Here is a 27,822-nt window from a genome sequence, read left to right as displayed (position 1 = left end):
ACAAGTTCTATTCACTGACGAGTTTCGTTTTCCCCTCAGCCATAGCGATTGAGGGATTCGAGTGTACCGACGTCGAGGTGAACGTTACGTCAATCATTGTGTCATGGAAGAAGATCGGTTCGGGGGCGGCAGTGTTATGGTATGGGATGGGATTACAGCAAGACAGAGGACCCGTTTGATAGTGGTGGAGGGAAATCTCATTGGACAGCGCTACCGCGACGAGCTCATCTTTCAACATGACAACGCCCGGCCTTATATTGCTCGACTTGTTCAGGAAATCTCTTCAACAAAACAACGTGAATGTCATCCCGTGGCCGGCTCGCTCCCCTCATCTCTCACCAATCGAGCACATGTGGGATGAGATGGATCGGCGCCTTTGACGTCAACCACGTGTTCCACTCCAGGAACTTCGAAACATGCTCAAGCAGATATGGACAGGTATCCCACAGGACTTTTGCGACGCCTGGTCAATTCCCCGAGATGAGGATGTGTTCCATGCAACGCAACCAGATGTGGACACACATGCTATTGATTTGTAAATTGACATTTTGGCATGTTGATGTTTTTTTATGAAATCACGTATTTTCTGAAATCAGTACGGCAAATTAAACCATTTGAACACTTTTATCTGTTGCAAACCGAAATTGTTTCAGATTTGGTAAAAAAATTAACTTTGCATTAAATCTTATTGAATTTCACAGGAACTGTTATTGTTCAGTATATATATATATATATATATATATATATATATATATATATATACTATATCCTGACTGAATAGAAGATATGGAGGACTAAGCTGGTTTATTTTAAGGTTGGCACAAACATTAAGCACAAAAAAGGAGTAAGCATATTGTTCATTTAGGGATATGTTTCCAAAGAATAACTGAAGGAATTGTTCATATATGCATTGTGACAGATCGTGAAAATTCATCACAATGTTGTTTTTGTTGAAACAACAAATGGCCAAAACGTAGCTTTCCCGATAAATTCTGTTTCTGTCATAAACATTCATGTAATTGATTTTTTCAGAATTTTGTATGATGCAGATTATTATGGGTCTCAACAGGTAAATCATTACAACATGTGTTAAACGTACTTCGGTTTGATTCCTCAGACGAAATATGTGTCCTGCATTCTTCTCAACATTCTTTGATTCAGCACTCAGTAGGTGGCAGGTTAGAAGTTCCAAATCGTATTCAAAACTCAAACAGCCACCTTGTTCAATACATCTGACTTGGCACAACTTAAAGCCAATGTTCTCGATCGTGACACAGTTTTGAATTGATGTGTCTCTTACGAAAAGGGTGCATGGACTCCTCCTGCACGTTGACAATGTTATAACAGAATAAGCTGCTACCATCAGAAGCATGTTCCCACTGTCACCGAGACACTTCATCCTTAAGAAATCTTAGAGAAGCACAGGATGTACCACTCCGGACACAAATGTCCAGACGCTTCCTCTGACATATACCACCAACCTGACGATGGATATAGCCAATATAATATATCACCATGTGACGTCCCCCGTGTTGTCTATATCACGTTTCAAGTCGTGTAGAACGACACTGTATACGACATGTAATGATTCAGTATAGACTAAACCTATAACATATTTATCTCTCGTCTTGAAAATAGCAATGGAATGTCAATAAAACATCAATCAAATGATAAGAACAAATAAGTATTCAACAGAATTATAATAATTATTTACTGAATGACATATATCTTTCCAATGATATTCGAGAATGATTATCATCAGGTAACATGATGAATGTGGTGACCATAATTGTGTTACCTCTCGACTTCCAAATTGAAACAATAAGAAAATCTAAAAATGTATGCGCCAAAACATTCAGTAAGAAAACAACACATATCAAGGAAACGTATACAATTAGTACTGTCTGGAACTTTCCAGTGGCTGGTTTGGTTGTATATTTATAGTGGAACAAGAACGTGTTTACGTATCTCTCACATATTTCGTCTCTTACGTTTTTCTTCGCTTAGGTACCAGGTTTCTCGAGAACATCGGTCATCATCCCTGATTCCCTGCCTAGCCCCTACCGGAAGCTTGGCTGTTGTCGACGCTGAGTGAATATATCTTTTTGTCACTGACTTATCCTATCACCACTTTATTTTTGTATTTGATACTGACCACTGCCATCATATTATATTGCCATTGAATATATATTGTACTCCCACAATATTGTGTACTGCCACTGTCATTGCTGTGCAGTAATTTGTATTGATGTGTACCTAGTTAATTTTTGTAATACCCTTGTTGATTTTATACCACTTGCTGGTTGTTCACACTGGGTTCTTTTACTTACATATTTCTGGATTAACATATCTTACTCACGCATGTAGCCCGATTTTGGTGTTTTCCATCAATTTATACTTTCTAACATTTTTTGCATCGATGAGGGTGCTTCTGAAGTGACATTCTCAAGAGACGAAGCCAGTACCTGGTGAGGCTGTTTACTTTGAAGTGCTAACAGTGTTCCGCCCTTTCTAAACACGGCGACTTTACTTTGTTCTCAATTGATATCCAGACCTCACATCATAGAATAGTCATGAAGTTTATTTAATCTTCGTTGTAACTTGACAACATTATCAGCTACCCCGTGAAGATTCCGGGTAAGAATTGGTCTTCAGGAACCCATGCTTGTTGTAAGAGGCGACTAACGGGATCGGGTGGTCAGGCTCGCTGACTTGGTTAATACATGTCATCGTATTCGAATTTTGTAGATCGATGCTCATGATCTCAATCACTGTTTGTTTGTTGTTTAACGCCGCACTCGACGGTCTGTAAATAATCGAGTCTGGACCAGATAATCCAGTGACGGACAACATGAGCATCGATCCACACAATTTCTTTTCCAGAGAATTGCTGAGTGCGGCGTTAAACAACATTATCAGCCACCAAAACCAGATCATCCACTAAAAGTAGCTGGTCATGTTAACTATTCATTCGGATACAAATACGCCGTCTTAAAATGAACTGTTTAAATATATAGCGAGTTCAAATATTAAATATATACATTAACTGCATGCTGAAGAACTTCTGGAAGACCCTTTCTAAATCTGGCGTAATATTCTTCAATAACGCATCTATTTGCAGACAAAGTTCTAGTCTCTTATTAAGATGTGTTTGTTTGTTTGTTTCAATGTCACCGCTATATAAGTTTTTTTGTGTAAATAAACGAGTCTCGACCAGACAATCCAGTGATTGACATCATAATCATTGATTCACCTAAGTGGTTGGTTTGTTGTTTAACGCCGCACTCAGCAAGATTCCAGCTATATAACGGCGGTCTGTAAATAATCGAGTCTGGACCAGACAATCCAGTGATTAATATCATGAACATCGATCCACGGTATTGGGACTGATGACATGTGTCAACCAAGTCAGCGAGTCTGACCCCCCGATCCTGTTAGTCGCCTTTTACGACAAGCATAGTCGCCTTTTACGGCAAGCATGGGTTGATGAAGACCTATTCTACCCCAGATATATACAGGTCCTTTCTTTTCGAAGAAATGTGGACATTTTCCCAAACCCTGGTCAACTCGAATACTTATACCTGGACATAAAAACAGAGAAACAGGACCTACCCAAATAATTACAGAGGAATTACATTATGGAACATATATGTAATACATTTACTTATATTCTTATTAGGCACTCGTGAAGAGCAACCTCCCCGTGGTGATTGGTTTGGCGCTTCAAACCAATCTTCAAGCTGTTGCAGTAAGACTGACTTTGCACATAACGTTTACTCTGAGCTCTCTATATATTTCCCCTTCTTCTGCGCTTGAGCAATCAGATCTTTATGGGGAAGTGTTGCCGTTAATCCTAAAGGTAATGTCCTTGAAGATTTTATTTCCGATAGCAACTTGTGCATTTTCACTGATGGAGCAAGTACATATTTACATGCTGCTTCTGGTACCTATTCTACTTTAGATTTGCCACTTACAGATTTCAATCTCTTAAACGAATTTACGTGGTCGTTTCGCAATGAGTTGTGTGGAAGCGATCATTTCCCTTCAATCCTAACATCAAATAATCCATCTGATCACCCACATCAAGGTGGAAATTGCCGACATAACCATTCCAAAGTCCTCTGCTAACCACACATACGAAAACTATAGTTTGACAATGAGTGCAAACAGGCGAGGATGTGCAGGAAAAAAGCAGAGAAATATGTCCGCCGACATCCAACTGTACATAATTTGAATTGTGTTAAAATCACAAATGCCAAGGCACGCCGTACATTCCAACAGAATAAGCATTAGTCTTGGGAGGAATTATGTCTCAAAAATTAATTCTCGCAAGCCAATATCCAAGGTTTGGAACATGATTGCAAGAATTAAAGGCAAAGGCTCAAAATCGACTGTCCACATCTCAAGGCAGGTGACCATTTATTAACAGATAAAGTGGACATTGCTAATAAATTGGGCGAGACGCTGGCAAAACACTCACAAAGAAGAGGTTGATTTTACTTCTCTAAATGGAAATGATTACAATGAAGTATTTTCGCTCCACGAGCTAAATACTGCCTTAGGTCAAGTGCACGATAATGCAACATGAGCTGTTAACATGGAAAACATTCACTATCAACTCCTGAAGCATTTGCCTGATTCATGTTTAGAGACACTTCTTGATATATTTGATCACGTTTTGACATCAGGGAATTTTCCTCCTTAGTGGCGTAATGCAATAGTTGTCCCCATACCTAAACCTGGTAGGGACCATAGTGATGCATCTAATTATTTACCAATATCACTAACAACCGGTGTGTGCAAAACCATGGAACGAATGGTAAATAATCGACGGGTGTGGTACTTGGAAACTAACAATCTCATAAGTAACATTCAATGTGGTTTCTGTCAAAATAGAAGTACCATTGATTATCTGGTACGTTTGTATCCTTTGTCAAAAATGCATTTGTCAATAATCAGCATGCAGTATCAATCTTAAAAGACCTACATGATTTGGGGTTAAGAGGCCGTTTGCCTCAATCCATATCAAAATTTTTAACAGACCGACAATTTCAGGTTCATGTGGGTTCCACCCTGTGTGACCATTATTATTAGGATCAGGATGTCCCACAAGGCACTATTTTGTCTGTAACTCTGTTTACATTACAAAATTACATTCTATCCCGTTAAACCCTGCATATAACTGTATATTTCAACCCCCTTACGAATAACTTTTTTCATAGTAAGCCTAAGCTGGTCCCACCACTAGGCATTCGGATTAAACCCCATATTACAGCTGCAAATATTGATTTAGATAACATTTCGCCTTTCAGGCTTCTGTCTTCTCCCCCCTGGCAACTTATCAGACGGGAGGTAGACTTAATTCTGACACAATTTAAAAAATCAGACACGAATCAATTAATATACCAACAAGAATATATAGAAGTTAGAACTTAATATGAATCCCACCGTTCCATTTTTACAGATGGATCAAAGGATCGTAGCACAGTCTCCAGTGCTGCTGTCATTGGATCAAAAACCGTATCATCCCGATTACCAGACCATAGCTCCATTTTCACAGCTGAAGCCAAAGCCATATTAACGGCTTTGGAAAATATTCAAAATCAATCTAGCAGGAATCTTCTCAGATTCTCTATCTTGTTTACAGGTATGAACATCGAGCTCTTCAAGTCATCTATTAATTCTAGATATTTATGAACCATATGATGAGCTTGCTACTGGCCAATACGACATCGTTTTCTGTTGGTTACCAAGTCATTTTGGAATCACGCGTAACGCTATGGCTGATGCTGCAGCAAAAGCAGCACTGAACAAATCTGTGACACCACTGTTTATACCATACAGTGACTATAAGCCAGTAATTAGATGTTATATCAAAGACCTAATGCAAAAGTGGGACACTCCAGTGGGTACATAAATTACATGCAATAAAAGCAAATATCGGTTACACTTACTTGGGTTGTCAGTCCAGATTTTAAGAGGTCATTATGCGACGATGTCGTATTTGCCATTCGCGTTATACACATGAGTATTGGTTGAAAGGTGAAGATCCTCTATTTTGTGTCCCTTGTAATGAAAGAATCACAGTCAAGCATGTCTTGCTTGACTGTAGCTATTTTTTCATCACAGGGGATAATTATTTGAAAGTTTCATCCATAAAGGATCTTTTTACTGTAAGTTCTCGTCTATTTCTTGGGGTTTTAAAAGAAATAGAATTGATTGATACATTTTGATATGTATTGTAAAAAGTGCATGATTTTAATTTGGTAGAATGAATTAATAACATAGATTGTTGGTGGCTGTACCTTCAAAGGGGGTTGAAGAAACGTAAAATAATTGTCCCATTTCATTCAAAGTATTTTTCATTTTCCATGTTTTTAATCGTAGAATTCTTTTTTTTTTTTAATGATTTGGCTTAAACTTAGTGACAATCACCAGTAGCCAGAGCGATGGTGTAAATCCTGCTGGGTTACTATGTAGGTAGCAGAAGTATCGTAAGTCCCCATGGTACCTAGTATGGTGACCTACCTTTGGTTATTGGTGATCTTTAGCCCATAAGTATTGTGTACTGTTATGAATTTTCAAATTTTATGATGATATGCTAGTTTTAAATCTACATCTGTGATAATCTTGTGTTTTTACTCTCCTTTGTCGAAAGATTTTAATGTCTATATTTATATATTATTAATGTACAACTTCATTTAGTCGCGATATGGCTGAAATATTGCCGACGTGACTATAAATCTTCACTCACTCACTCACTATATTCTTATTAAGTAATCCAGTCAAGGGCCTACTATTCAGCATTATATATTCCTCTTAGAAACGTAAATATTACAACCAATGAAAATTCCGAGAAACCAGTGTTAAAAACGCAAAAAAAGATAAACCTTTGTTCGGAATAGAATGCAGGCGATTTTGAAAGAAATATAATAAAGCAAAAATGTGTCATAAAAAATAGAAAATATACCAGAGCACCAAGAATCAAAGTCTTACAGGAATGTATGAGTATATACGTGAATATAAAGACAATTTAAACAAGCATGAAATATCCCCCGTCAATATGACATGTCCAGTTGTGTGCAATGCATTAGCTCCTGTGAAATGTTCACTGGACCTTTTTGTAAATGGCCTAATAAAACGTTATAAGTGGTAATGTTTTGCCGTCTGCAGTTTGTGATAGAATATGAAACTGTATTTGTAATGAGTAAGGATGAGACATATGGACGAACAATTTCTTTATTACAGTTAGGAGCGACATTTCAGTGTAGGTTCTAACACTGTTATCAAGCAAGTGAAGTACAGAGTATAGTTGACAAGAATATATACAGGATAGGAGGCAGAGTTCATACAGTTAAGTAGGTTTAAGATCAGTTACACTGTTGTATTTGTAATGAGTTGTGTTATTACTTAAATGAGAGCAGGAGTCACCATGAGGTGTACTGAGAAGTACAGCACCAATCATCTGATGATCTGGGTAGTAGACTGGAGTCTGGAATGCTACAGCATTGGCATTATCAGTAAACAACAAGTCCAGTCTAGCTGCAAGACAGTGAGTTGGAGAGTGAATGAGTTGAGTCATTGAGCACATTAAAGAAATCTTCAAGTTTCAGTTTTTTACTCAGATGACAGTTGAAATCCCCAGTAACATGACATGTTCACATTCATGTTGCTTTGGGATATCCTGAAGTTTCTGCATGAAGTTAGTAAGAGAATACGTCAACCGTGTCTATGACACATTTGGAGGAACATACACACAAGCAATGCAGAACTTGCCAACAAGAAAGGAAATGTATTCAATACTGTGAGATGATATTATATGCAAGGGTGGTGAAGAAATATCGTACGGTTTTCAAGATCAGCTCCGGAAACGAGGACTACAGCCATTTTCAGGCTAAGTCAAAGTGGTTGCCATGGAAACTCGATTTTTCTTTATAAATCCCAAACTATCAAACGGCACCAGTTCATCATTAGACCTATATATATGCCACGTTTGGTGACGGAATATCATACGGTTTTCAAGATCTGCTCCAGAAAAGAGGACTACTGCCATTTTCAGTCTAAGTCAAAGTCGTTGCCCTTGAAACTCGATTTTTCTTTATAAATCTCAAACTATCAATCAGCACCAGTTCATCACTAGACCTATCCATGTGCCACGTTTGGTGAAGAAATATCATACCGTTTTCAAGATCTGCTCCGGAAACAAGGACTAGTCTGGTACATATATTCACATATCCTGACGTCATACTAAACGTAGATGTCCTAGAAAAGAATAAAACCTATTGGCCTCCATTCGATACGAGAAAGTCATACAGTTCAATGTTCTTTTTTCGTTTTGCTATCAACGTGGCTGTGACGCCTTCGTTGGTCCTGACGTTAATTTCCAGAAGGTCCTTTGAAAGAATGAATTTCACCATGTCTAGATTTCCCTTCTGACAGACCAAGTGAAGGATGTTCATGCCTCGTTTTGTCACCATTGACATATTACCCCCTTTGCTCAGAACGAAATCAAACACATCTTTGTCTCCCCTCAGGGCTGACACCATCAGTGGTGTCTTCCCAAACCCTTTTCTGCTGTTGATGTCCACAAGGTCAAGAGAGATAACATATTTAACTATCTCCAAATGTCCCCCAATACAAGCCGCATGAAGGATGTTGGTACATCCATAGCCATTTGACACATCACACCCTTTACTTATAAGTAAGTCAAACATTTCTCTGTTTCCCAGTCTTGCTGCCACCATCACTGATGTCCATCTGTGATGTCCTCTACTGTTGATGTCTACCTTGTTCAGCGAGAGGACATATTTTACCATCTCAACATGACCCCCAGCACAGGTGTAATGTAGGATGTTGTTACCTTGTCGATCTGTCAATGACACATTAGCTCCTTCACTTACAAGAACGGCAAACACATCTCTATAACCCTTGTTTGCTGCCATCATCACAGGTGTCCTTTTGCACTTCGTTCTACTGTTGATGTCAACAATATTCTGTGATAAGATATATTTTACCATTGCCACATGTCCCATACAAGAGGCTATATGTAGAATGTTGTTACCGTGATCATCAACAAGTGACACATTACTTCCTTTATTTATGAGAAGGTTTACCACGCCCCCATGTCCTGCGCATGCTGCCGCCATCACTGGTGTCCTTGCCCGTCTGTCCCTGCTGTTGACATCCAGCTGCCCCTCAGACAAGATACGTTTCACCATGTTCAGGTTCCCCTCCCAGCATGCATCGTGAACTTGGTTGTCCATTGACCTGCCATTGTGGTCACATGGTTTATCTGGTATGTATCTTTCAGGAGAGAACTGCTTTCCACCTAAATGAATATATTGCAAATTGTATACAAATATTTTAAATAAATTACCAGAGTTTGATTGTAGTCTTTCAATTCATTTTGTTTGTGTGGTTGGTGATGAGATGACTTGGTTGACAGTGTGGATTCGTACCCCGACGACATGGACAATTTCTCATGATACTGATCACTGGATTGTCGTGAACAGAACCGATTGTTTACAGAAGTATTGATGGATGCGGTATAAAGGCAACCAACAAACAATACCTTTTATCTGAAAATTGTGAGTGGCAGTTGGTACCGCAATGCCCTATTGGCAAACACCAGGTGTCATTACTGATTTTCAGTGATCCATTCATATAAATTTTATCACTATTTGCTTTTTATCTGTTTGAGCACAGAATAGCAGCGAGTGTACTGTTTCTGTGGATGATAGTTTTCTTTCTGGAAATTTAACATTAAATGTAGAAATTGTTGTGGCATGTATAAGAGATTTCATGTTTAATACATTCTTAATTTTGAGGAACATTTGTCTTAAACATAATGATGCAGTTACCTGTAACACAAACCGATTTTCCAGATCGAGCCTTCAAACATCGGGTCGTGACACTGCAAGACTTGGCTACACAAGGGCTTGTCGGAACCTTTGGTCAGAAGTAAGAAAAACTATATGATCATGATGTGTGTGTTCTATATGCAACGGGTTTTTGTTGATATACAAACATGTCTGTATAGTTACCGTGGGCATGGCATTCATGTCTGTTAATGGATAGTATGGAAATAGTTGCCCCAAACAAACATCTGTATATTGATTGTGGTTACAGTTCCTTTTTGAGTGTCAGTCTATATATTGTTGTGTTAGTTCTTACATGTCTGCATACATAATGCGGATGATGCTCATGTGTATGTTTGGATGTATACCTTTATATGCATCTATGTTTGTGTACATACACATTTATCTTTAGACCCAGGTAGAGAATAGGTCTTCAGCAACCCATGATTGCCGTAACAGGCGACTATACTTGTCGTAAGAGGCGACTAACGGGATCAGGTGGTCAAACTTGCTGACTTGGTTCATACATGTCATCGTATCCAAATTGAGTAGATCGATGCTCATGATCTCAATCACTGTATATTTGTTTGTTTGTTGTTTAACGCCGCACTCAGACATATTTCAGTTATATGACGACAGTCTGTAAATAATCGAGTCTGGACCAGAACATCCAGTGGTTTATTTACAGACCGTCGCAATATTACTGAAATATTGCTGTGTGGCGTTAAACAACAAACAAACAAAAACAGAAAACTTTTATCGTTAATATTTGGTACACCAGCGTAGACAGTGGGTATCATTCTACAAAAGTATATATGAATAATCAGGGAATTATACAAAATATACAATATATATTCAACAACAAATGTTCCTGTGACACCAATATTTTAGTGTATATTTCCAACAAGTAAGGTTTGGTTTTCAATACAGACGAATGCAGTCAAAGACCATCCTCGGAGTGGCAGGCCCAACGTAACCAATAATCGATATGACAACTTGATTCGAACAAAAAACCTACGAAATCGATTTCAGCCAACAACAGTGACTGCAACAAGCATCCCTGGCCTTCGACGAATATCTTCACAAACCATACGTTGACACCTCAGGTGTGCAGGGATTGTCGCCAGAAGACCCGTCAGACGTCCCATTTTGACAGGAAACCACCGTCAAGCACGTCTACAGTGTTCGCAGACAGCGTCTACGCTGGACGGCCATGCAGTAGGGACAAGTTCTATTCACTGACGAGTTTCGTTTTCACCTCAGCCATAGCGATTGAGGGATTCGAGTGTACCGACGTCGAGGTGAACGTTACGTCAATCATTGTGTCATGGAGGAAGATCGGTTCGGGGGCGGCAGTGTAAGGTATGGGATGGGATTACAGCAAGACAGAGGACCCGTTTGATAGTGGTGGAGGGAAATCTCATTGGACAGCGCTACCGCGACGAGATCATCTTTCAACATGACAACGCCCGGCATTATATTGCTCGACTTGTTCAGGAAATCTCTTCAACAAAACAACGTGAATGTCATCCCGTGGCCGGCTCGCTCCCCTCATCTCTCACCAATCGAGCACATCTGGGATGAGATGGATCGGCGCCTTTGACGTCAACCACGTGTTCCACTCCAGGAACTTCGAAACATGCTCCAGCAGATATGGAAAGGTATCCCACAGGACTTTTGCGACGCCTGGTCAATTCCCCGAGATGAGGATGTGTTCCATGCATCGCAACCAGATGTGGACACACATGCTATTGATTTGTAAATTGACATTTTGGCATGTTGATGTTTTTTTATGAAATCACGTATTTTCTGAAGTCAGTACGGCAAATTAAACCATTTGAACACTTAGAGTAGTCTTTTATCTGTTGCAAACCGAAATTGTTTCAGATTTGGTAAAAAAATTAACTTTGCATTAAATCTTATTGAATGTCACAGGAACTATTGTTGTTCAGTATATATATATATATATATATATATATATATATATATATATATATATATATATACTATATCCTGACTGAATAGAAGATATGGAGGACTAAGCTGGTTTATTTTAAGGTTGGCGCAAACATTAAGCACAAAAAAGGAGTAAGCGTATTGTTCATTTAGGGATATGTTTCCAAAGAATAACTGAAGGAATTGTTCATATATGCATTAATTGTGACAGATCGTGAAAATTCATCACAATGTTGTTTTTGTTGAAACAACAAATGGCTAAAACGTAGCTTTCCCGATAAATTCTGTTTCTGTCATAAACATTCATGTAATTGATTTTTTCAGAATTTTGTATGATGCAGATTATTATGGGTCTCAACAGGTAAATCATTACAACATGTGTTAAACGTACTTCGGTTTGATTCCTCAGACGAAATATGTGTCCTGCATTCTTCTCAACATTCTTTGATTCAGCACTCAGTAGGTGGCAGGTTAGAAGTTCCAAGTAGTATTCAAAACTCAAACAGCCACCTTGTTCAATACATCTGACCTGGCACAACTTAAAGCCAATGTTCTCGATCGTGACACAGTTTTGAATTGATGTGTCTCTTACGAAAAGGGTGCATGGACTCCTCCTGCACGTTGACAATGTTATAACAGAATAAGCTGCTACTATCAGAAGCATGTTCCCACTGTCACCGAGACACTTCATCCTGAAGAAATCTTAGAGAAGCACAGGATGTACCACTCCGGACACAAATGTCCAGACGCTTCCTCTGACATATACCACCAACCTGACGATGGATATAGCCAATATAATATATCACCATGTGACGTCCCCCGTGTTGTCTTGACACGTTTCAAGTCGTGTAGAACGACACTGTATACGACATGTAATGATTCAGTATAGACTAAACCTATAAAATATTTATCTCTCGTCTTGAAAATAGCAATGAAATGTCAATAAAACATCAATCAAATGATAAGAACAAATAAGTATTCAACAGAATTATAATAATTATTTACTGAATGACATATATCTTTCCAATGATATTCGAGAATGATTATCATCAGGTAACGTGAAGAATGTGGTGACCATAATTGTGTTACCTCTCGACTTCCAAATTGAAACAATAAGAAAATCTAGAAATGTATGCGCCAAAACATTCAATAAGAAAACAACACATATCAAGGAAACGTATACAATTAGTACTGTCTTGAACTGTCCAGTGGCTGGTTTGGTTGTATATTTATAGTGGAACAAGAACGTGTTTACTTATCTCTCACACATTTCGTGTCTTACGTTTTTCTTCGCTTAGGTACCAGGTTTCTCGAGAACATCGGTCATCATCCCTGATTTACTGCCTAGCCCCTACCGGAAGCTTGGCTGTTGTCGACGCTGAGTGAATATATCTTTTTGTCACTGACTTATCCTATCACCACTTTATTTTTGTATTTGATACTGACCACTGCCATCATATTATATTGCCATTGAATATATATTGTACTCCCACAATATTGTGTACTGCCACTGTCATTGCTGTGCAGTAGATTGTATTGATGTGTACCTAGTTAATTTTTGTAATACCCTTGTTGATTGTATACCACTTGCTGGTTGTTCACACTGGGTTCTTTTACTAACATATTTCTGAATTAACTTATTGTTTCAATTTGGGAATTGACACGTAACATTGTGCAATCCATACATACCCAAAACCATGTGGGAATAGTATCTTACTCACGCATGTAACCCGATTTTTGTGTTTTCCATCAATTTATACTTTCTAACATTTTTGGCATTGATGAGGATGCTTCTGAAGTGACATTCTCAAGAGACGAAGCCAGTACCTGGTCAGGCTGTTTACTTTGAAGTGCTTACAGTGTTCCGCCCTTTCTAAACACGACGACTTTACTTTCTCTAAATTGATATCCACACCTCACATCATAGAATAGTCTTGAAGTTTATTTAATCTTCGTTGTAACTTGGCAACATTATCAGCTACCCCATGAAGATACCGGGTAAGAGTTGGCCTTCAGCAACCCATGCTTTTTGTAAGAGGCGACTAACGGGATCGGGTGGTCAGGCCCGCTGACTTGGTTCATACAATTTCCGTATCCCAATTTTGAGGATCGATGATCATGATCTCAATCACTGTTTGTTTGTTTGTTGTTTAACGTCGCACTCAGCAATATTCCAGCTATATGACGACGGTCTGTAAATAATCGAGTCAGGACCAGACAATCCAGTGATTGACATCACAAACATCGATCCATACAATTTCTTTTCCAGAAAATTGCTGAGTGCGGCGTTAAACAACAAATAAACAAACAACATTATCAGCCACCAAAACCAGATCTCTCGCTAAAAGCAGCTAGTCATGTTAAGCATTTCCTCCGATATAAATACTCCGTCTTGAAATGAACTGTTAAAATAAGTAGCAAGTTCAATAATGAACAAGGAAGTCAAATATTAAATATATAAATGAACTGCATGCTGAAGAATTTCTGGAAGACCCTTTCTAAAGCTGGCGGATTATTCTTCAATTAACGCATCCATTTGCAGATACGATTCTAGTCTCTTATTAAGATGTGTTTGTTTGTTGCAATGTTACCGCTATATAAAGGCGTTTTGTAAATAATCGAGTATCGACCAGCCAATCCAGTGATTGACATCATAATCATTGATTCACCTAATTAGGATACGATGACATGCATCAACTAAGTCAGCGAACCTGACAATCCGATCACGTCAGTCACCTCTTACGACAAGCATAGTCGCCTTGTACGGCAAACTTTGGTTGCTAAAGACCTATTTGTACCCCAGATCTACACAGGTCCACTCTTTCAGAAGAAATGTGGACATTTTCCAAAAGCCTCGAATACTCATACCTGGACATAAAAAAAGAGAAACAGGACCGACCCCAAAACTACCGTGACACCAGTGTTAAAAACAGGCAAAAAGATAAACCTTTGTTCGGAATAGAATGCAGACGATTTCAAAAGCAATATAATAGAGCAAAAATGTGTCTTAAAAATTAAAAACAAAAAAAAACCAGAGAACCAAGAATGTATGGATGAGAATATAAGTGAATATAAAGACAATTTAAACAAGCATGAAATACTCATATCCCCCGCAAATATGACATGTCCGGTTGTGTGCAAATCATTAGCTCCTGCGAACTATGTTCACTGGACCTTTTTGTAAATGGCCTAACCGCAGCACTAAAAAACGTTATTACTGGTAATATTTTGCCATCTAGAGTTTATGATAGAATACGTAACTGTATTTGTAATGAGTAAAGATGAGACATATGGACGAACAACTTCTTTATTACAATTAGGAGCGACGTTTTGGTGTAGGTTCTAACACCGTTATCAAGCAAGTGAAGTACATAGTATGGTTGACAAGAATATATACCGGACAGGAGACAGTGTTTATACAGTTGAGTAGGTTTAAGATCAGTTACACTGTTGTATTTGTAATGGGTTGTGTTATTACTTAAAGAATAATCAGAGAAGTAAGGAAGTTCTTTCTTTACTTAGAGATCAATGAGAGCAGGGGTCACCATAAGGTGTACTGAGAAGTACAGCACCAATCATCTGATGATCTGAGTAGTAGACTTTGGTATAAATCTTCACAGAAATCACCAACAGCAGACGCACCAGAATCAACGTACTGCCTAGTGCACGAAACGCTTACCGACCATAAGATTCTCTATTGAAGGCTTTTGATGTTACGGTAGTACCACTACTTCTCTACTATTCCGAAATATGGGGTTTTGAAAATTTAGAAATAATAGAGAAAATGTACCTGAAATTAAAAGAAGAGTAACTGGTCTGAGGAAATCAACACCCACTTTTATGGTTTATGTCGAACTTGGCATGAAACAGGTTATGATGAATATATGATTTGTGTCAAATCGGTGAATGATGAAGAATGTGGCTATATATAACAGGGACTGGTTCGTCATTGACAACACACATAAAACATTTATCTCTTGGTAAGATATGGAAAACCGATCCAAAGTCAGCTGAAAATAAGACTTAGTATTTATCTGACTGTAATGATATACCTACACTGAATTTGAAATATGTGGACAGGTGAATTCATTGTATCTCTTTGACTTGACTAGTTTGCGGTTGTTGTTATCGATGTACGAAACGCATTTAAAAGGAACGTGTTTCTACCAGGTACTATTACACATAAAGACGATTGAAATGTTTACAATTAGGCAATATAGACGCACAGAAAAGTTTTAACCGGCACATATTTTCAGCCAAAACAAGAACACATTTCAAACACATATCCTGACGTCATACTAAACGTAGATGTCGTAGAAAAGTAACCTATTTGCCTCCATGCGATGCGAGAAAATTATACAGTTCAATGTTCTTTTTTTGTCTTGCTATCAACGTTGCTGTATCACCTTTGTTAGTCCTGGCGTTAATGTCCAGAAGGTTCTTTGAAAAGAATAAACTTCACCATGTCTAGATTTCCCTTCTGACAGACCAAGTGAAGGATGTTCTTGCCTTCTTTTGTCACCATTGACATATTACCCCCTCTGCTAAGAACGAAATCAAACACATCTCTGTGTCCCATCATTGCTGACAACATCAGTGGTGTCTTCCAATACCGTTTTCCGCTGTTGATATCTACAAATTCCTGAGAGACAACGTATTTAACCATCTCCAAATGTCCCCCAATACACGCCGCATGAAGGATGTTGGTACCTCCAAGTGTCGTCCGTAACACATTACACCCTTTACTTATAAGAAAGTCAAACATTTCTCTGTTTCCCAGTATTGCTGCCACCATCACTGATGTCCATCCATATTGTCCTCTACTGTTGATGCCTACCTAGTTTAGCGAGAGGACACATTTTACCATCTCCACATGTCCCCAAACACAGGTGTAATGTAGGATGTTGTTACCTTGTCGATCTGTCAATGACACATTAGCTCCTTCACTTACAAGAACGGCAAACACATCCCTATAACCCTTGTTTGCTGCCATCATCACAGTTGTCCTGTTGCACTTCGTTCTACTGTTGATTTCAAAGATTTTCTGTGATAAGATATACTTTATATTAATTACCATCGTCACATGTCCCATACAAGAGGCTATATGTAGAATGTTGTAACCGTGATCATCAACAAGGGATACATTGCCTCCTTCATTTATGAGGAGGTTTACCACGCCCCCATGTCCTGCGGATGCAGCTGCCATGACTGGTGTCCTCGCCCGTCTGTCTCTGCTGTTGATATCATGCTGCCCCTCAGACAAGATTTGTCACACCATGTTCAGGTTCCCCTCCCAGCATGCATCGTGAAGTTGGTTGTCCATTGACCTGCCCTCCTGGTCACATGGTTTATCTGGTATGTATCTTTCAGGAGAGAACTGCTTTCCACCTGAATATATTGCAAATTGTATACAAATATTTTTACATAAATTACCAGAGTTTGATTGTAGTCTTTAAATACAGTTTGGTTGACAGTGTGGATTCGTACCCTGACGACATGGATAATTTCTCATGACACTGATCACTGGATTGTCGTGTACAGAACCGATTGTTTACAGGCCGCCTTTTATGACAGGAGTATTGATGGATGCGGTGTAAAGGAAACCAACAAACAATAACTTTTATCCGAAAATTGTGAGTGGTGGTTGGTACCGCATTTCCCTTTTTGGCAAACACCAGGCGTCATCACTGATTTTCAGTGATCCATTCATATAAATTTTATCACTATTTGCTTTTTATCTGTTTGAGCAGATAATAGCAGCGAGTGTACTGTTTCTGTGGATGATAGTTTTCTTTCTGGAAATTTAACATTAAATGTAGAAATTGTTGTGGCATGTATGAGAGAAGTTAATGCATTCTTAATTTTGAGGAACATTTGTCTCAAACATAATAATGCAGTTACCTGTAACACAAACCGATTTTCCAGATCGAGCCTTCAAACATCGGGTCGTGACACTGCAAGACTTGGCTACACAAGGGCTTGTCGGAACCTTTGGTCAGAAGTAAGAAAAACTATATGATCATGTTCTATATGCAACGGGCTTTTGTTGATATACCAACATATCTGTATAGTTACCGTGGGCATGGCATTCATGGCTGTTAATGGATAGTATGGAAAAAGTTGCCCCAAACAAACATCTGTATATTTATTGTGGTTACAGTTCCTTTTTGAGTGTCAGTCAATATATTGTTGTGTTAGTTCTTACATGTCTGCATACATTATGCGGATGATGCTCATGTGTATGTTTGGATGTATACCTTTATATGCATCTATGTTTGTGTACATACACATTTATCTTTAGACCCAGGTAGAGAATAGGTCTTCAGCAACCCATGATTGCCGTAACAGGCGACTATACTTGTCGTAAGAGGCGACTAACGGGATCAGGTGGTCAAGCTCGCTGACTTGGTTCATACATGTCATTGTATCCCAATTCAGTAGATCGATGCTCATGATCTCAATCACTGTTTGTTTGTTTGTTTGTTGTTTAACGCCGCACTCAGCCATATTTCAGCTATGTGACGACAGTCTGTAAATAATCGAGTCTGGACCAGAACATTCAGTGGTTTATTTACAGACCGTCGCAATATCGCTGAAATATTGCTGTGTGGCGTTAAACAACAAACAAACAAAAACAGAAAACTTTTATCGTTAATTTTTGGTACACCAGCGTAAACAGACAGTGGGTATCATTCTACAAAAGTATATATGAATAATCAGGGAATTATACAAAATATATAATATATACTCAACAACAAAAGTTCCTGAGACACCAATATTTTAGTGTATTTTCCCAACAAGTAAGGTTTGGTTTTCAATACAGACGAATGCAGTCAAAGACCATCCTCGGAGTGGCAGGCCACGCGTAACCAATAATCGATATGACAACTTGATTCGAACAAAAAACCTACGAAATCGATTTCAGCCAACAACAGTGACTGCAACAAGCATCCTTGGCCTTCGACGAATATCTTCACAAACCGTACGTTGACACCTCAGGTGTGCAGGGATTGTCGCCAGAAGACCCGTCAGACGTCCCATTTTGACAGGAAACCACCGTCAAGCACGTCTACAGTGGTGCAGACAGCGACTACGCTGGACGGCCATGCAGTAGGGACAAATTCTATTCACTGACGAGTTTCGTTTTCACCTCAGCCATAGCGATTGAGGGATTCGAGTGTACCGACGTCGAGGTGAACGTTACGTCAATCATTGTGTCATGGAAGAAGATCGGTTCGGGGGTGGCAGTGTTATGGTATGGGATGGGATTACAGCAAGACAGAGGACCCGTTTGATAGTGGTGGAGGGAAATCTCACTGGACAGCCCTACCGCGACGAGCTCATCTTTCAACATGACAACGCCCGGCATTATATTGCTCGACTTGTTCAGGAAATCTCTTTAACAAAACAACGTGAATGTCATCCCGTGGCCGGCTCGCTCCCCTCATCTCTCACCAATCGAGCACATGTGGGATGAGATGGATCGGCGCCTTTGACGTCAACCACGTGTTCCACTCCAGGAACTTCGAAACATGCTCCAGCAGATATGGACAGGTTTCCCACAGGACTTTTGCGACGCCTGGTCAATTCCCCGAGATGAGGATGTGTTCCATGCATCGCAACCAGATGTGGACACACATGCTATTGATTTTTAAATTGACATTTCTGCATGTTGATTTTTTTTATGAAATCACGTATTTTCTTAAGTCAGTATGGCAAATTAAACCATGTGAACACTTAGAGTGGTCTTTTTATCTGTTGCAAACCGAAATTGTTTCAGATTTGGTAAAAAAATTAACTTTGCATTAAATCTTATTGAATGTCACAGGAACTGTTGTTGTTCAGTATATATATATATATATATATATATATATATATATATATATATATATATATATCCTGACTGAATAGAAGATATGGAGGACTAAGCTGGTTTGTTTTAAGGTTGGCGCAAACATTAAGCACAAAAAAAGAGTAAGCGTTTTGTTCATTTAGGGATATGTTTCCATATAATAACTGTAGGAATTGTTCATATATGCATTAACCTCTGTATATGATATGCAGGTATTCACTAAATGTGTTTTGTGAATTGTTTATAAATATTTTATTGCATTTAAGTATCAAAGGAGACATATCTAAAAATACTTGTGACAGATCGTGAACATTCATCACAATGTTGTTTTTTGTTGAAACAACAAATGGCCAAAACGTAGCTTTCCCGATAAATTCTGTTTCTGTCATAAACATTCATGTAATTGATTTTTTCAGAATTTTGTATGATGCAGATTATTATGGGTCTCAACAGGTAAATCATTACAACATGTGTTAAACGTACTTCGGTTTGATTCCTCAGACGAAATATGTGTCTTGCATTCTTCTCAACATTCTTTGATTCAGCACTCAGTAGGTGGCAGGTTAAAAGTTCCAAATCGTATTCAAAACTCAAACAGCCACCTTGTTCAATACATCTGACTTGGCACAACTTAAAGCCAATGTTCCCAATAGTGACATAATTTAGAATCGTTGTGTCCCTTACAAAAAAGAGGCATTGAACCTTCAAGCACGTTGACAATGTTATAACAGAATAAGCTGCTAATATCAGAAGCATGACCCCACTGTCACCGAGACACTTCATCCTGAAGAAATCTTAGAGAAGCACAGGATGCACCACTCCGGACACAAATGTCCAGACGCTTCCTATGACATATACATGTACCACCAATCTGTCGATGGATATAGCCAATATAATATATCACCATGTGACGTCCCACGTGTTGTCTATATCACGTTTCAAGTCGTGCAGGACGACACTGTTTACGACATGTAATGATTCAATATAGACTAAACCTTTAAATTATTTATCTCTCGCCTTGTAAATAGCAATGAAGTGTCACATAACACATCAGTCAAATGATAAGTACTAACAGAATGTTGATAATTATTTACTGAATGACATATATCTTTCCCTTGATATTCAAGAAATATTATCATCATGTAACGTACAGAATGTGGTGACCATTATTGTGTTACCTCCCGACTTCCAAATTGAAACATTAAGAAAATCAAGCCATGTATGCGCCAAAACATTCAATATGAAAACAACAAATAACAAAGATACGTATACAATGAACAAGTGTATTATAAAATTAAAAGGTTTACAAAACAATACAAATTATTACAAAGTAATTTCATTGACAGTACTTAAAAGAGTGGCAGTACAAATACAGTGGCAGTTTGATTTCAATGGCAGAAAGCAATGGTCATAGCAACAAGAAAATAGCGTTATCACTTTCCTTTGCCGTGGGGTCTCATTAGAATTTTGTTTCTTCATTTCGAAGTGAATATAGACAATACAAAAAGAGTCCTAGAAAGACTTATTAAGAGATAGGCACTTGGGCCGCTTTATGACCTCAGAAACAAAATTATCAAATGTGAAATTAACACACAAATGGCCCATACTCTGGTAGAAATACTTCTTGATAACCTTTTTCTTAGATAAGCTAACTTCAGTAGTTTCTTAGAACACTTATCCATATTGCAGACACTTTGAACGAAGTAAAATAACATGGATCAAACTTTCATTCATGCACCTTCAGTCGTTTAAAAAAGACTTGTCCCCATTTTATGCAGTATGCACGAAGTTGAAAAGCACGGAAAAAGGGCCAGAACTCTGTCAAATATGAATTTAAGACACCAAGTTTCGAACTCAGTTGAGATCCTCACCATTAACATGAGTGTATAACAATTCATTTCTCAGACTTAAACAGCTCTGGAGAACATTTGTCCCCTTTGAGAATGGGACTGACAGAAGAACCTACGAACTCCGCTCCTTTATCCCCCGCTCCACTTTTTGGTGGGGAGTAATAATGTAAAAGTAATAATGATATTCACCGATTAGCACCAATAGTCAAGCTACCAAAAATGGTCTTTGGCTGGATATCCAGGGTGAAAACAGGATCTTGACACAATCACTGATCTTGATGTCATGTGAGATACCCACGTATTGAGTCAAGTAACATTCTGGAAAGTTTCATACCATGCTAGATTAGTATATAGCTGTTGTAATGTAGTGTAAGATTCCAGATTACTTTTGATTCAAAAATGATCTAAAAATAGTAATTTCCACAAACACTGCTAACATTAGATATTAATACATTAAGTTGACCTCGTTACATAAGCATGTTAACCCAGAAATCTGTAGGTAAAAGAATTTAGTGTGAAACCAACAAACAACCAACAAATGGTATATAATGAACAATTGTTTTACCAAATTGGTAGTACAAAATAGAAATAGACAGTACAATATTTAATGCCACTATATAAAGTTGACAGCAGTGGTCAGTGTCAAATACAAAAACAGTGTTGACAGTAAAAGATCAGTGATATTGATATATTCACCCAACAGTGCAAGTTGTCGAGATCCCGAGCCAGGTCAAGCCTGAGAATCCAGGGTGATAAGTGATCTCCACACAAATGCTGGTCTTGAAGTAATGTCAGATGATGTCCACTTCAATACCGCAAACACCTTCTAGAATATTCTCTAACGCTCAACATCTTCCCAAACTGTTCTGGAAGTTTACACTTCACATTAGCATATAAATATAATAACTACCTCACCACTGCTTACATTAAATAGTACTACATTCCATACGACTAGTCATTGTCCAAATACAATACAATGACCTAAGGAATCGCAACAGAAACAATGTAATATGGATACAGCAAATGTGTAACAATAAATTGCACTGCTATATAACATTAGGCACAGGTATCTTCCATTCAAGTCCCCCATTCCATCACCCAAGATGTGTCTCACTCAAACCAGACATCCTGTACCTACATGTAACTAGTTTCAAGTCTCAGGTATGTCGATGATCTGATATAGTTAAATAATGGTCAAATAGCCAATTGCCTTCCAATGAATACCCACCTGATTACTCACATCATATATAACAAATATCAGACCAGTCAAACCGCTTTATGTGTTTCATATTTAGATCTTAGTCTGAAGATTCAGATTGAGAAACTATTCTCCACAAGGTAATGGTGGTGACCTCAATTTTCAAATTGTCAATTAATCTTCCTTTTATGTCAAGCAATATGACAGCAGATCCAGCCTTTGGTGTCTAAACTTCACAACGTGTTAGGTACAACTGGGCATGCTCTTTCTGCAAAGAGCGTCATATGATTATTACTTCATGATCATTGTATCCCAATTGCGTAAGTCGATGCTCATGATGTCATTTACTGGATTTTCTTGTCCAGACTCGATAATTTACAGACCGTATACTTTTCTCTCACAAGGGATACATATTATCATTCAAGTCTTCAAAGGATCTTTTTACCAATGTCAATGCTCGTATAATTCTCGATAATTTTTTAATAGAAATATAAATATTTGATGAATTTTAAATTTTGCATTGTTTTAAATTTTGTGTGATGGTATTGATTATTGAAGGGGGTTAAAGTAGTGTAAAATTATTGTCCCCCTGACAGTGGCATATTAGTCCATCTATATTTAAGTGTATAATGTCAATTTGTATTTTAATGTATTGATTGTGCTACTATTTTTTTTAACATTGGACATCATAACATACAACCACTGGTGACAAAAGTGATGGCATAAATCCTGCCGGGAATCATGCAGGAAGCAAAAGCACTGTAAGTCCCTGTGATTCCCAGTTAGGTGGTCTAGCTTTGGTTGCTAGTGGTCTTTAGCCTGGTTTTAATATATATGAATTAATTTACTGAAATATTCTTTGTTTCAATATTGCTTAGGTTTCATTTATATATAAACTGTGATATTAACCTCACTGTTTTACTTTCCTTCGTCAACAGGGGTCTAATGATAATAACTTACTTGTTCTCAACGCGATATGGCTGCAATATTGCAGATGCGATGTAACATTTTTAAACTCAATCAATCAAAGACCAGGGTGACACCGACAACGCAACGGTGATTAAATATCTCGTCTGTGTATTCACTTAAACATATCAAAACAAGAAGCAGAATACCTCGCCAGTGTGTTCACCACAACCCCAGGTTGAGTAACATACCTCGCCTGTGTGTTCACAACAATCCCAGGTAGAGTAACATACCTCGCCTGTGTCTTCACCACAACCCCATGTAGAGTAACATACCTCGCCAGTGTGTTCACAACAACCCCAGGTAGAGTAACATACCTCCCCTGTGTGTTCACCACAACCACAGGTAGAGTAACATACCTTGCCTGTGTGTTCACCACAACCCCAGTTAGAGTAACATACCTCGCCAGTGTGTTCACCCTAAACCAGGTAGAGTAACATACCTAGGCTGTGTGTTCACCAAAGCCCGAGGAAAAGTAACATACGTCGCCTGTGTGTTCAACACAACCCCAAATAGAGTTACGTACCTGGCCAGTGTCTCCACAAACCAGGTAGAGTAACATACCTCGCCTGTGTGTTCACCACAACCCAAGTTAGAGTAACATACCTTGACAGTGTGTTCACCACAACCCCAGGTAGAGTAACATACCTCGTATGTGTGTTCACCACAGCCCCAGGTAGATTAAGAAACCTCGGCAGTGTGTTCACCAAAGCCCGAGGTTGAGTAACATACCTCGTATGTGTGTTCACCACAACCCCAGGTAGATTAAGAAACCTCAGCAGTGTGTTCACCAAAGCCCGAGGTTGAGTATCATACCTCGCCTGTGTGTTCACCACAACCCCAGGAAGATTAAAATACCTCGCCTGTGTGTTCACCGAAACCCCAGGAAGATTAACATACCTCGCCAGTGTGTTCTCCACAACCCCAGGTAGAGAAACATATCTCGCCTGTATGTTCACCACAGCTCCAGGTAGAGTAACATACATCGCCTGTGTGTTCACCACAACCCCAGGAAGATTAACATACCTCGCCTGTGTGTTCACCACAACCCCAGTCAGTTACACTTACATACCTCGCCTGTGTGTTCACTAAAACCCCAGGTAGAGTAACATACCTCGCCTGTATGTTCACCATAAACCAGGAAGAGTAACATACCTAGCCTGTGTGTTCACCAAAGCCCGAGGAAAAGTAACATACGTCGCCTGTGTGTTCAACACAACCCCAAAAAGAGTTACATACCTGGCCAGTGTCTTCACAAACCAGGTAGAGTAACATACCTCAACAGTGTGTTCACCACAGCCCAAGGACGATTAACATACCTCGCCAGTGTGTTCACCACAACCCCAGGAAGATTAACATACCTCGCCTGTGTGTTCATCACAACCCCAGGTAGAGTAACATACCTCGCCAGTGTGTTCACCACAACCCCAGTCAGTTACACTTACATACCTCGCCTGTGTGTTCACTAAAACCCCAGGTAGAGTAACATACCTCGCCTGTGTGTAGACCACAACCCCAGGTAGAGTAACATACCTCGCCTGTGTGTTCACTAAAACCCAAGGTAGTGTAACATACCCTACCTGTCTGTTCAGCAAGACCCCAGGTTGAGTAACATACCTCGCCAATCTGTTCACCACAACCCCAGGAAGAACAACATACCTCCCTGTGTGTTCACCACAACAGCAGGTAGACTTACCTACCTCGCCTGTTCGTTCACCACAACCTCAGGTATAGCTACTTACATCGCCAGTGTTTTTTACCATAAGACCAGGTAGCGTAACATACTTCTCTGTGTTTTCACCACAACCCCAGGTAAAGTAACATACCTCGCCTGTGTGGTCACCACAACCACAGGTAGAGTAATATACCTCGCCAGTTTGTTCACCACAAACAAAGTAGAGTAACATACCTCCCTGTGTGTTCACCACAACCCCAGGTAAAGAAACCTACCTCGCCTGTGTGTTCACTAAAACCCAAGTTATAGTAACATTACTCGCCTGTTTGTTTACCACAACACCAGGTAGAGTAACATATCTCGCCAGTGTGTTCATCGCAACCCCAGGTAGAGAAACATACCTCGCCTGTGTGTTCACTGCAACCCAAGTTAGAGTTTTATATACCTCGCCTTTTTGTCCTTCAGAAAGACACTAGAAGTAACATACGTCGCTTATGTGTACACCACAATATAACGAGGAATAACATACCTCACCTCTGTGTCCAGCACAAACCAACAACACCAACTCACTTCTTCCAGTGTAGATATGGGTCCCCACATCATCACGCTGCCCCTGCCGAATCTGTCCACCTGGGGGACACAGGCGTCGGCAAAACGTTCATGACGTCGTCTGTACACCAGCATTCTTCCATCGCGACGTTCCAACTGAAATCTCGATTCATCGCTGCACCAGATTCGACGCCAATTCACCAAATTATCTTTCTCAATCCGGGTATTTGCCTAGCGGTAGTGGTCGCTGTAGCTGTTCGCTGACGCAGGTGATGTACCCGGATGTACCTATCTTGCGCCGCAGTGGTGACTATAGGACGTCCACTTCTAGGTCCATCTTCCACCGAGTTCTGCTGCCGATATCTCTCCCAGAGATGAGAAATCGTGCTTTGATGAACATTCATTCGACGGGCAACTGTAAGTTCAGATTGTTCTGCTTCCAGGAGACCTATGGCGATGTGGCGATTGGCGCGGCTCAGCCTTGGCATTTTGCAGTCTTCACAAACTTCAAAATAAAGTGAATGAAAAAAGACGGAGATCGATCTTTTAAACCCATCCACGATACGACGTGATCCCCGAGTTTCCCGCGCATTGCACGTGCAGTACGTGTTCTGTGACATTAAATGCGTCTATCGAAAATCATGCTTTAACATACGGGTTTTTCATGCGGGATGCGTTTGGATATGACGTTTGAAGACACAAACACCAGAGAAATCATAAACAAAACAAATATTTTTGAAAAACCCACCCTGTACCAATACATTGCTGCATCAAATTACCATTTTCGTTATGCGTTTCTTTTTTGAGAGAGTATACTTCGAGTGTTTGTCTGCAACAACACCACGGGCAATAACATACTTAGTGTGTGCGTTCAGCAGAACCCCACGAGGTGTAACATGCCTCGCCTGTGTGCCCACAGCAACCTCACGAGGAGTAACATACCTCGCCGTTATGTCCACCACAAAAACTGAAATATAAATACTGTTCAAAGCGGTTTGAAGCCAAACTCATTCACTTATTCAGAGCCATGGCGGTCCCGGAGGCTGCACATTTGACAGTATGTATTCTGAACAATTAATTTGAAATGATAAGGAATCTAAGTAATAAATCTTCAACCTGAGTAATATTTGTTACCCCTATCAAGATCTGTGACCCATTTGCTCTTACCTATGTACCTTTGTGCAATATTCCAGTTACATGACGGATAAACGTCTGAAAAGTGCATCACGATGAACTTTCCTTCCACATCAAGTTGATAAATATTTTTCAAACCAAACAAAACTATGACGAACTCTCTCACTATAATATCTAAAAAAAGAACTTCGAACGTTTCGATGAATTGGTGCACTAAGTTACATGCGCCAAGAAAGCACTCATACAGCATTTTGGAACGAAGGGGTGCAAAATGAATTCAAATAATCTGCGAACAACACCATCTTTAAGATCCACCTGCCGTCAGGTTGGTATTTAGAGCTTGATTGACTTTTTAAAAAGACATGGGAGACGAGAGGCATTTTATTTTGATCATTTGATTTTCTTTCTTATCGAACTATTTAAGGCATGTGTGTACAATTGCTGTCGTAGGGGGCGATTCACGTGTATCATGCGTGTTCCGTGTGTGGAGTGTTTCAGGAAATAAAGAAAGTAGGAACACACATATTAGCGATTTTTCTATTTCATGTAACTTGGAGGCAGTAGAATAATGTAAGGTGGGATGTTTTGTAGTCAGGCGGGAGTGGATGAAAATCTATTAATTAATTTTGTATTGCCTAAAGTAGCGAATATGGTGCCGTGTAAAAAAACAGTACAATCTCAGTTTAGCCCCTATGTATCAAATTGGTCTTTGAGAGTTTTGTTTTAAAGAATTTTCTAGCGGTGTAAAAATATTGCCTCATGGAGAAACTCACTGGCCTGTGAAT

General features: G+C 39.2%; 1 protein-coding gene across 1 annotated transcript; it reads right to left on the bottom strand.

The window, feature by feature from the left end:
* Positions 1-8,279: 8,279 nt before the first annotated feature.
* Positions 8,280-26,391, bottom strand: LOC124148401 (alpha-latrocrustotoxin-Lt1a-like). Its single transcript, XM_048398625.1, has 3 exons — positions 26,192-26,391; positions 9,062-9,267; positions 8,280-8,869 (listed from the first exon to the last, which is right to left on the bottom strand). Exons 1-3 carry the CDS (start codon positions 26,389-26,391, stop codon positions 8,280-8,282), a joined length of 996 nt encoding a protein of 331 aa, XP_048254582.1.
* Between the last annotated feature and the right edge of the window lie 1,431 nt (positions 26,392-27,822).

Source organism: Haliotis rufescens, unplaced genomic scaffold (assembly GCF_023055435.1).
Source record: "Haliotis rufescens isolate VD_foot unplaced genomic scaffold, xgHalRufe1.0.p SCAF_18, whole genome shotgun sequence".
Classification (NCBI taxonomy): Eukaryota; Metazoa; Mollusca; class Gastropoda; order Lepetellida; family Haliotidae; genus Haliotis; species Haliotis rufescens.
This window is presented reverse-complemented; position numbering and strand designations above follow the sequence as displayed.